This window comes from Phyllopteryx taeniolatus, chromosome 11 (genome assembly GCF_024500385.1).
Source record: "Phyllopteryx taeniolatus isolate TA_2022b chromosome 11, UOR_Ptae_1.2, whole genome shotgun sequence".
Classification (NCBI taxonomy): Eukaryota; Metazoa; Chordata; class Actinopteri; order Syngnathiformes; family Syngnathidae; genus Phyllopteryx; species Phyllopteryx taeniolatus.
In genome coordinates this window covers 24,898,237-24,910,457 of record NC_084512.1, presented here as the reverse complement: position 1 = coordinate 24,910,457, position 12,221 = coordinate 24,898,237, and the positions used below count along the sequence as shown (strand labels likewise).

General features: G+C 41.8%; 1 protein-coding gene across 6 annotated transcripts in view; it reads right to left on the bottom strand.

Annotated features, from left to right (window-relative positions):
* piezo1 (piezo type mechanosensitive ion channel component 1 (Er blood group)) overlaps positions 1 to 12,221 on the bottom strand; it is a 214,416-nt gene that overhangs the window by 172,558 nt on the left and 29,637 nt on the right. For 3 of the 6 annotated variants that reach the window (XM_061791071.1, XM_061791073.1, XM_061791072.1), the window contains exons 2-3: positions 6,373 to 6,468; positions 373 to 538 (exon numbers count right to left, since the gene is read on the bottom strand). In XM_061791071.1, coding sequence (XP_061647055.1) covers positions 373 to 538; positions 6,373 to 6,468 — 262 coding nt within the window. The remainder of the gene's footprint in view (positions 1 to 372; positions 539 to 6,372; positions 6,469 to 12,221) is intronic. The other 3 variants (XM_061791069.1, XM_061791070.1, XM_061791074.1) reach the window with 1 other exon arrangement.

Here is a 12,221-nt window from a genome sequence, read left to right as displayed (position 1 = left end):
GCAGGGTGTCCGGGCTCTCCCTTAGAGATAGGGTGAGAAACTCGGATGGATAATTTTGGGAAAATAGGACTGAGTGTGGCTGTTTCACCATGGGAGACATTTACCCATATAAAAGCAAGGCAGCATAAAAAAAAATGTAAATTCGATTTCTTTTTTCCAAAGTGTCTTTACTGTTATTTATTAAGTTGTAGGAAAATGACCCATATTCATTTTTTCTCATTCTTCATGCCATGTAACAAAGCATGCTATGCTATGTTATTTGTATTTTATGTACAATATACATTTGCGTTCTGTGGAAGTAACAGACATTCACACCCTTTAAGCGTAATCAAACAATTTGCAAAAGCATTGCCATAGATAATGCTGACATACCTGGACAGTCCTATATGTCTAGATATGATCTCCACGTGCGAACAGTTGTCACCAATAGCAATGTTTAAAGGAGGATACGTGTATAGTATTGTCTGGAAGCAGACATGAGCAAGAATAAAAAGTAGACTGGAACAGAATATTGCTCTGATGAAATGGCCTGTATGTCCTAAAAGATCAAGAGAAAACAAAAGAGTGTGTCAACATCAAATAAGGATGCTATCAAATGTACTGTCACACCACAACACATGATAATGAAATGCAGTTTTCAGGGCCCCAATTGACTGCAATTAATTCAACGAAGCACTGGAAAATATGGGGGGAGAAACTATAGCTGTGTCACAATTAAGGGCCCAGCCTATGCGGTCGACTAAGGCGACACCTTCGAATGCATATTAGAACCCTCTGTCAAGCCTTGTTAAATAGGAAAAGTCTGGCCTTCAAAACACTTCCTGGTTGCTTCACGGGTTCACCTTCATCCCGTTAGTAATCATAAAAACTAAATGAAATTGATGAGACAAAAGGAACAAAAGAGAACAAATTAAGGATTCAAACAGCCTCATCTGCAGATTATTTCATCCTGTACTTTTAACCACCTGTAATGTCATCATTATTTATACTGTAGTTAATTGTTAATGAGTTTAATTCATCACTTTACAGTTCACTGGTACTTGTTATTTTTATTGTGGTATTTTTAAACATTACTTTAAAACCTATTACTCTTATTTAATATGTTCTGTAAACTACAACCCCAATTCCAATGAAGTTGGGACGTTGTGTTAAACAACTAAAAACAGAATACAATGATTTGCAAATCATGTTCAACCTATATTTAATTGAATACACTACAAAAACAAGACATTTAATGTTCAAACTGATAAACTTTATTGTTTTAGCAAATAATTAACTTAGAATTTTATTATTTTTATTTTTCCAATTTTCATCCTCTTTAAATGCCTTTCTAACTTCCTCCTTACTAATCACTGCCACTTGCTGGTCCACCACACTTGCCTCTTCTCTCTTCCTTCTCTCTCATTTTCCTCATTCATCAACTCCTCGAAGTATTCTTTCCATCTAGCTAGCACACTGCTAGCACCAGTCAACATATTTCCATCTCTATCCTTAATCACCCTAACCTGCTGCACATCCTTCCCATCTCTATCCCACTGTCTGGCCAGCCTGTATAGATCCTTTTCTCCTTCTTTAGTGTCCAACCTGCCATACATGTCATCATATGCCTCTTGTTTTGCCTTTGCCACCTCTACCTTTGCCCTGTGTCGCATCTCAATGTATTCCTTTCGCCTCTCCTCGGTCCTCTCAGTGTCCCACTTCTTCTTAGCTAACCTTTTTCCTTGTATGATTTCCTGTACTGTATGGTTCCACCACCAAGTCTCCTTCTCTCCTTTCCTGCCAGAAGCTAAACCAAGTACTCTTCTGCTTGTACTTGAAAAAAAAAATGCACTACAGCCATTTCCATCCGTTTTGCAAAGTCTACCACCATCTGTCGCTCAACGTTCCTTTCCTGGATGCCGTGCTTACTCATTACTTATTCATCACCCCTGTTTCCTTCACCAACATGTCCATTACAATCTACACCAATCACAACTCTCTCTCTGTCTGGGATGATCAGAACTACTTCGTCGAGCTCCTTCCAGAATTTCTCATTCACTTCTAGGTCACATCCTACCTGTGGGGCATACCCACTAATCACATTATACATAGCACCCTCAATTTCAAGTTTCAGCCTCATTGATCTGATACTCTTTTCACCTCCAAGACATTCTTAGCTAACTCTTCTTTTAAAATAACCCCTACTCTATTTCTCTTCCCATCTACACCATGTTAAAATAGTTCAAACCCTGGCCCAAAACTTCTAGCCTTATTGCCTTTCCACCTGCTGTCCTGGACACACAATATATCAACCTTTGTCCTCATCATCATGTCAACCAACTCCTGAGATTTTCCTGTCATAGTCCCAACATTCAAAGCGCCCAAATTGAATTCTAAGCTTTGTGCTTTCCTCTTCTCTTTTTGCCTAAAAACCCGCTTTCCACCTCTCCCTCATCTTCGACCCACAGTTGCTGAATTTCTACTGGCGCCCTGTAGGTTAACTGCGCCGGTGGCAGACGTTGTTAACCCGGGCCACGACCGATCTGGTATGGAATTCTTTGGATGAACACTCATATTTGTTTGGCAAAGTTTTAAGACGGATGCCCTTCCTGACGCAATCCTCTGCATTTATCCGGGCTTGGGACCGGCCTACAGTTTGCACTGGCTTGTGCCCCCCATAGAGCTGAATTTTATGCCTCCAAGACGTTCCAAAAAAGCTAGTACAGGGTCATGTTTACCACTGTGTTACATCACCTTTTCTTTTAACAACATTCAATAAACGTTTGGAAACTGAGGACACTAATTGTTGAAGCTTTGTAGGTGGAATTATTTCCCATTCTTCCTTGGTATACAGCTTTAGCTGTTCAACAGTCCGGGGTCTCCGTTGTCGTATTTTACGCTTCATAATGCAACACACATTTTCAATGGGAGACAGGTCTGGACTGCAGGCAGGCACCCGCACTCTTTTACGACGAAGCCACGCTGTTGTAACGCGGGCAGAATGTGGTTTGGCATTGTCTTGCTGAAATAAGCAGGGGCATCCATGAAAAAGACGTTGCTTGGATGGCAGCATATGGTTCTCCAAAACCTGTATGTACATTTCAGCATTAATGGTGCCTTCACAGATGTGTAAGTTACCCATGCCATTGGCACTAACACAGCCCCATAGCATCACAGATGCTGGCTTTTGAACTTTGCGTCCATAACAGTCCGGATGGTTCTTTTCCTCTTTGGCCCGGAGGACACGACGTCCACAATTTCCAAAAACAATTTGAAATGTGGACTCGTTGGACCACATAACACTTTTCATCAGTCCATCTTAGATGAGCTCGAGCCCAGAGAAGCCAGCAGCGTTTCTGGGTGTTGTTGATAAATGGCTTTTGCTTTGCATAGTAGAATTTCAAGTTGCACTTACGGATGTAGCGCCGAACTGTATTTACTGACATTGGTTTTCTGAAGTGTTCCTGAGCCCATGTGGTGATATCCTTTACACATTGATGTCGGTTTTTGATGCAGTGTCGCCTGAGGGATCGAAGGTCACGGGCATTCAATGTTGGTTTTCGGCCTTGCCGCTTACATGCAGTGATTTCTCCAGATTCTCTGAACCTTTTTATATTATGGACCGTAGATGATGAAATCCCTAAATTCCTTGCAATTGTACGTTGAGGAACATTGTCCTTAAACTGTTCGACTATTTTCTCACGCACTTGTTCGCAAAGAGGTGAACCTCGCCCCATCTTTGCTTGTGAATGTCTGAGCAATTCAGGGAAGCTCCTTTTCTACCCAATCATGGCACCCACCTGTTCCCAATGAGCCTGTTCACCTGTGGAATGTTCCAAATAGGTGTTTGATGAGCATTCCCCAACTTTCTCAGTCTTTTTTGCCACCTGTCCCAGCTTTTTTAGAACGTGTTTCAGCCATAAAATTCGAAGTTAATGATAATTTGCTAAAAACAATAAAGTTTGTCAGTTTGAACATTAAATATCTTGTCTTTGCTTGTTACTCAAAGTGGTGGCCATTTTAGAGTAACGCGTAACATTGTAATGCGTTACTGGCATCTTGATTACTATACTGGATTTGGGAACCACTGCTGCACCAACATAACAGACTGCCTGAGTAACTGTCACATATTTTAACTTATGTCACGAAAATCACTCGCTCGGGACTTGGCGCACAGTCAGAGGTATGTGCAGCTCATCCTGCTAGCAGAATAAATACAGTTCAGTCCACCAACTGCCACGGATGTCAGAAGTACTGGTATTCAGTACTTAAGTAAAAAGTACTGATACTTATGTAAAAAAACAACTCTGGTAAAAGTAGAAGTACTGAAACCACTCCCTTAAGTAAAAGTGCGAAAGTACACACTTACAAATGTACTTAAATAAAAAAGTAAAAAGTAATCAAGCCAATTGTAAAATACACACAGTATCGTGAGATTTTTGGATCTCTCCAGATGATTGGCCTGCTTTCTTTGGGGATAAACAACGGACAAAACAAACAAATGTAAAAACAGGTAGCCTAAAATGAAAAGATGAGTATTTATTTCCACTACTGAAATAAAGTTATATACAGTAGACTACAACACAAATAGATCAATAAAAAAGCTAGATTTCTTTCTTGTGATGTGTCGGTCGCAAAGGAAACCGCTCTAAGATCCAGATCCTTGAAGCGAATAATGAGAGGGAGACGCTTTCATCGTTCACTTAAGAAAGAGGCCACACGTGATTGGGCAATATGTGTGGCGTCGTCTCTCTCTCTCTCTCTCTGTTTCCTCCCACATTCCAAAAACATGCATGGTAGGTTAACTGAAGACTCTAAATTGCCCATAGGTGCGAATGTGAGTGTGAATGGGTGTTTGTTTATACAGTATGTGCCCTGCGATTGGCTGGCAACCAGTTCAGGGTGTACTCCGCCTCTTGACCAGAGTTAGCTGGCATCAGCTCTTGCACGCGCGTGACCCTCGTAAGGATAAGCGGTACAGAAGATGAATGAATGAATGAATGAAAATTCATTTAAGTCACAAAAAAATATGAAGAGCTGTTCAAGAGCCAATTCAAAAGACTCGGTTCTCTAAAACTCAAATTCACGGTGGGCCAAAATAAAAAACTGGGACAACGTCACGGGCCAAACTCAATATTTCATGAAAAATCACTGCGATCTGCATGTTTTCCTTCTCTGCAGAAAAGTAGCGTTAAAGTTTATCATATGACAACAAACAAACATTTTGCTTCAACACTGAATCTGGAAGAAACAAACTTTAATATTATAAACACGAGAAATCAAGTTTGCAATAAAAGACATCAGTGGTATTTGTTTGTTGTTTTGTACTTAAATAGATAACATGAATTCTTCTGTCTCCAAATACCTTTCTTTTTTATGTAAATCTTTTGTAAAGGCCAACAACAAAACAACCCAAAAAAATAAGAATGTCCTTCAATAAAAATCCAAACTTCAAACTATTAACAGTCCCTGCCTCGGAGTTGATAAAGGGCATTAAAAATAAACAATTCAATATTCTTTGTTCCAGCCACGTTGCTCCGCACACGACAAACATGTCTGTCTTTTACTTTAGTGAACAGAGGATCTGCCTCCCACCTGTCTTCAAAGTTAACCGTTTTCCATCTTTTGTTTGGCCATTTTTGGGAAGGGGAAGTGTAAATTTGCTCGAGGAGACTGGTAGCATAGTTGCTAACGACTGCAACAGAAAGGGAAGAGGCGCTCGCCAGTCTCGACTGATGGGCCAACACATTAGCAAAGCATTCTGGGATTTGTAATATTAGTGGTGCATGTGCTATATACTGGCAGGTCAGCTCTAATACACATTTGATATGGTCTTGCGGGCCAAATTTGGCCCCTGGGCCTTAGTTTGACATATATTCTCTAAAATGAGCCGGAATTCCCATCACTATTTGTTTCCAACATATTTATGTTGGGTGTTTTTCATTTTTAGTTTTGTATTTTTTTTGGCAGTGGGCAAATAAATATGTTGGCGAGCCAGACTTCAACACGCTAGCTTTCTAAAAAAACTAACATGCTTCGTTCATTACAGGCACTTTTGGGGAAAAAAAGTGCAAAAAAATAAAATATTCTTACTGTTCAGAGTTCCCTTGTTGTGATTGTACGACGTGTGGGCAACCATACGCAGCACAATGTGCAGGCATCCTTATTATTTTGATTGCTAATTAAAAGGAATCACACATTCCAATTAAATTAAGAGGTGGCGTGACATTCCCTCTCCTAGAACTGTAGTATTTTTTTGAATAAAATGTTCATAGACTAAAAAAACCTTTCAGTTCTTTTTCATGCAACTGTAAAGAGAAAAATTTGTTTGTTAAAATACACTTGTTTGATACATGGATATGCAGATTTGCTCAGTCACACAGGTGGTCTTACCTCTTATGGTGTGTTTGTTGGGACACAGAAACCATGGCAGCAACAAGAGGTAAACAAAGTAAACCAGGGACAGTATGTTGTAGCGAAGAAGACAAGCTGGAAAAACATAAAACAGTTAAGTTACCCAACAACATACTGTACATTGCATTCAATCCCACACATGGATAAAGGCTTTGTATTTGCGTGCACCCATTCACTTCTGGTGCTTTTTGTTTTTCAAGATCAACTTGTGTAAGCCACTAATTCTTAAGAATAATCTTGTAAAATGAGGTTGAAATGATATTGAGGATATTTAGTCTGTGGTATATTTATGATTTAAACTTTTACCGTAATTTCTCGTGCATAATGCACACCCATGTATAATACGAACCCCCAAAGTTGACCTCAAAATTCTGGAAAACCCTCCTACCTATGTGTAATGCATTTTTACAATCCATGATTTTGTATCTACCCACATGATCAAAACATGAAATATCTGAATTTTGTTAGTTTTTTTTAAAGAATAATTCTGAAGTTAATAATACTTTTTTTCTATTTACTTGCTCTTATTTTGAAATTCACAGCCCTACTTTTATTTAGTAAATTAGAAAATACACAGTTGTGCTCATATGTTTGATTATCCAGGCAGAATTTGTAAGATGGGTACAATTCTTGAAAGAAAACATGAAGGACCAGGTGAACCACATTTAATTTTATTTTAATGGGATTCAAATTAAACGGTCAAGCATTTCAGAAAAGCATTATCATTAAACAAAACATAACATAAACATAAAAAGAAATTAATGATGGTTGTTGTTCAGTCATATTTTAAAAAAACATTTCACAAATTCTGCCAGGGTATGTAAACTTATGTGCACAACTGTACATATATGCAGTCATACGTACCCTTGTCATATTGGAATGAAAGTGTAGGTGACAACTTTTTCATAACCACTAGGTGGCAGTGGCATATTAGAATGAAAGTGTATACTTTTCTCATAACCTCTAGGTAGCGGTGGCATTTTGGAATGAAGGTGTATATCTTTTTCCTAACCAGTAGATGGCGACATACATTATAAAATGTGAAAGTTTTTTCCATTTGCCCCTATACCTATATATAATGCGCACTATTGACTTTTGACAATTTTGGGGGAGTGGGGGATTGTGCATTATACACAAGAAATTATGGTAATATAGGCAATTTAAAAAATCTTGGGGACAGCATCAATTACTCTGAGGCGGTGGAACTAGGGGGGCAGTGGGGGCACCCCCTATTTCCCCCACTTTTTGGCCTTGTGTGGCCCTTGCTTCTTTTATCACGTATGTTTTCACACCCCTTACTTATTGCACTGGGTGGTGCAATATAATGAAACTTCTCAGTCACTTGAGGGGGGATAGATCAGTGAGGTCCGCAGACGCATTTAAAGGCTTCTTTATACTCGCGCGGGCGGCAATCGCGCTGACGTCTCTGCGGCTATCCCGCACGCAGTTTGCCTTTATCCTCGAGGGCAACCCACACACGCTGTTTTGAAAATGTGCTGCAGTTCGCCTCCAAGTCGGGGGTGTCGCTACAGCTGGTATTGGCTAGGACACCACAGGGCGGAGTTTCCTCTGCATTTTATGGCCATTTCCTGTAGCCGTTTCTACTTTCCTTTCCGGAACAAGGAACAAAGCAACAACAATGGTGACCGTGGAACAGTGCCTGCTAGAACAAATGGACCTAGATGACCAGATGATACGTTTAATTATGCTGCAAAATCGACGGCGTAGGTGGTATGTGGAACTAAGGGGAACTGAGTACATCATCACAGCATGAGATGATTGAGGCATTCTACGCGCAGCAACAATTTTTGCCGTGTGCGCGTCCATTGCCGCATAGGGGCTGTGCGACCCAATGAGTCGGTCACGTGATGCTTTGTGGGCGCTGTCGGCCGCACGAGCGCAGGAGTATAAAGGCGCATTATTTCGCCAGCGATTTTTCACCACCTCTTTCTGTATTTACAGTGCCGTGAAAAAGTATTGGCCCCCTTCTCTCACGCCCCTGGGGTACTTAACCCTGTGTTTTTGCTCACTTGTGTTTTTTTTCCCCTCTCCTCTTGTCACGGGCTGGTTTCGGCCAATCCTCCCCCCTGCCCTTTCTTTGTTCGGGCACACGGCTCGGTAACCGCGGGCCTTGGGGATGGCGATCCGGCTCCCGAGCCTCCGTGGACCCCCGCTACTAAGCCTCCCGAACAGTTGCTGTTCGGCTTCCAGCCAAGCGTGAGTTCTCCGAACTTGCGAGCGGATCCCGGAAAGCAGGCGGGGAGAGTCATATTCTCCCAAGGAGGAGTGACGACCAACCATTTTTCATCTTCTGCCTCTTTTGTTTCTTTTTTTATTTTTCTACATCTTTTTCGTCTTCAACCAAATCTGTCTCCTTGATTCTTGAGACGCACCCAGAGAGAGACCACCACCCACCAGCTTGAACCTACGCCCCTGAGTAGGCACAGCAAGCTTTGGACAGATTGTACAATATTAGTGCCTAATAATTTCGGGGAAATTTCTAATTTCAGACAAAATCTCAACTTTCTCTCTCTCTCTCGCTCTCTCGTCCAGAATGGACGCGTTAAATGCGAGCGTTTTCCACTTTAGTCCAACACACAATGTTCCATTTCCCTTTTCGTACACCTATTTTCCTTCTTTTTACCATTATTAGTGTTATTTTCTTTCTTTAGTGAGACCCTTTTGTGTGTTTCCCTTTAGATCCCTTGTAGATGTCATTAAAAATACTATAAAATTCCACTCTTGGTTGTATTTTGTGTGTGTTCTGAGTTTAAGTAAGCCTCTGTCATCTAGAACTAAAAATTTCAGATTACGAGACTGATAAAAAGGTTTCTCGTCACTTTCCCTAAATTTTATCCACATAAAAAGTGACGTGGTGCCCCTTATGATATAAAATAGTTTGATTTTAATGATTCAACTTAAAATTACGCTAAACCGGAAGTAACGCACGCGTCGCTTCCGGCTTATTCTTTTCTCCTAAGTTAATTACTTTTTTATTCAACCAATATACGCTATACCTATCATTATTCACTTAAATATGATCATAAATCTATGGGTTTCCCTTCACTTCATAGTGTAAGGTAGAGAGCCCTTGTAGTGTGTCGTTATCCTACGTTCTACGTTATCATATAGAGCCACCCTAGCAAACCTGCAGCTCTTTGCGCGGTTTCATGCGGCTCTTACGTTCATAACGCACTCTACTGCCTGTTGCCAGGCAACCTGAAGAAAAAAATGGAAGGCATGACACAGGCAACCCGGGAACTCCCGGAGCGGACTGCACAATTTCCCTGTGAAACATATTTGAAAACGTGGACTGAAAAGCCAGTCCATGTTTTACCTGTGACCTTGCTTGCACTGGTACCTGCTGTCTATTAGCGTGCAGTGTTGGGAAAGTTAATTTTCTACACAAACTACTTCAAAGTTCAATTCACCGCAGGGACGGGCTGCTGTACGGGGGAACCAGGGATTTCCCCAGTGCGCCGATGGGCCAGTCCGGGCCACGAGACACAATCAAAAATAAAGGGGAGAAAAAGTCTAGTGCAATGTCCAATAGCTTTCTGGTCCACTCTGAATTGGCGGCGGGGGAATCGTGCGGCTGGGGGTTGTGATAGGCTATGCTGCACCCCTGTGTAAACGTATCACTGTCGAAGCTGATCCAATCAAATATAGTCCATATGGGTATGCCACCTTGGGCTGATACGGCGGTCACCAGCCGTGCCACATTCATGACCAGATGTTTCCCGTATTTGTCAACCTGCTTCTTGATAATATCAGGGTGAAATCAAGCTGTTATTGTTTTTGGGCTCACGCTGATACTAAATCCATAAGAATGGATGAATAGTTTGTGTCTGTACATGCTGTCGAGTGGTGACACAACATAGTAATCATTGCATCTGATTGGTGACACACATAGGCCTAAGGAGTGCATAATGCAATGAATCAAATGTATATAATATATAAAACAAAATATAATTAAATTGTTAACCGGATGCAGGTTCAGGAAAATAATACAATTGACGAGAAATGTGTTACTACAAATGTCCACCAAATGGTGCATGATGTCTTGCACTTGAAGTCCGCTGGAGGGAGCAAGAAGTGAAGGTTCACCAGGCATGCACAACCACAAATTGGCCATAGGATGGAGCCAAAGTAAAGGTTGCACAAATGTTACAATACAGTCTTACACTCATTTGCTTGCTCAATGTATATTAGCAGGCATATATAACCTGTAACAGTTTATTACATATAATTTGGTAACTAAGTGTTAGGAACCCACAATCATCTGTGCCCACACTGTGATATGTGAGATAGTTCATGACGTGTTTAGGACCGTTCATTGTAAAAGTGGGAGTTACAATGGAATGTTGTGATTTTAATGATGGTTGATGTTGTGATAAGGAATGATTTGTGTATAGATACACTGTTCCCTTGATCGGGTGTGCACAATCCCTTGACAAAGTAAACATAGTGGGTAAAACAATGCCCACCAGAGGGAGTCAGGCTTGACTTTATGTCTCCATGACAGCACAGGATGAGCATTTACTGGAAGAGACGTCAATGGCAAGACGTTTCAGCCCACTTGGGGAAAATACCACGATGTAATCGGTCTCGAGGCCTTGTTTTTATTTACCCTTTAAGGGCACAGAACTGAAAATGGTTTGTTTATGAGCATTGTGAATATGACTATATTAGAGACATGAGAGTGAGCCATCCCTAGATGCTCCGGAGTGCTCTCATGGGCCAGAGTAAAACCATGCGGGTCATTCAAACCCCTGGTACGGCCCACGTTTAATGTAAACTAAAAACTGATTGTTTTAGTGCTCTTGTTCTCCCGGAGGTGAACAACTGAGGTTAACAGCTTAGTCTCAAACTGTGGATCCCGAGGCATTCCCAGGCCAGCCGGGAGACGTAGTACATAGGTATAGGGGCAAATGGAAAAAACTTTCACATTTTATAATGTATGTCGCCATCTAGTGGTTAGGAAAAAGATATACACCTTCATTCCAAAATGCCACCGCTACCTAGAGGTTATGAGACGTAGTCTCTCCAGCATGTCCTTGGTCGTCCCAGTGGGAACACCGTGGGGACTGACCAATATTATTGATTTATAAAAAAAATATAAAAATAAAAACATTAAAAATGTAATTGAAACTGGGCGGCATGGTGGACGACTGGTTAGCACATCTGCCTCACAGTTCTGGGGACCCAGGTTCAAACCCTGCCTCAAATGTTTGGAGTTTGCATTTTCTCCCCGTGCCTGCATGGGTTTTCTCTGGGTACTCTGGTTTCCTCCCACAACCCAAAAACATGCACGTAGGTTAATTGAAAACTCTCAATTGCCCATAGGTGTGAATGTAAGTACAAATGGTTGTTTGTGTATATGTGCCCTGCAATTGGCTGGCAACTAGTTCAGGGTGTACCGCGCCTCTCGCCCAGAGTCAGCTCGGATAGGCTCCAGGTCGCCCGTGACCCTAGTGAGGATAAGCGATACGGAAAATGGATGGATGGAAATTTAAACTGACCAAATTTGGACAAAGGAGGTTTCTGCCCCCCCTCCTTGAGCCGTCACCTTATCGTGGTGGAGGGGTTTATGTGTCCCAATGATTCTAGGAGCCGAGCCGGTGTGTGTATACTCCCCGGCTCGGCAGCTGTACGTTGGGGTTCACCCCGGTGGGCGAGAGGGTAGCCTCCCTCCGCCTTCGGGTGGACTGTTGTTTTTGCCTATGCACCAAACAGCAGTTCAGAGTACCCACCCTTTTTGGAGTTCTTCCAGTGGGTGCTGGAGAGCGCTCCCGCTGGGGACTCCATCGTTCTGCTGGGGGACATCA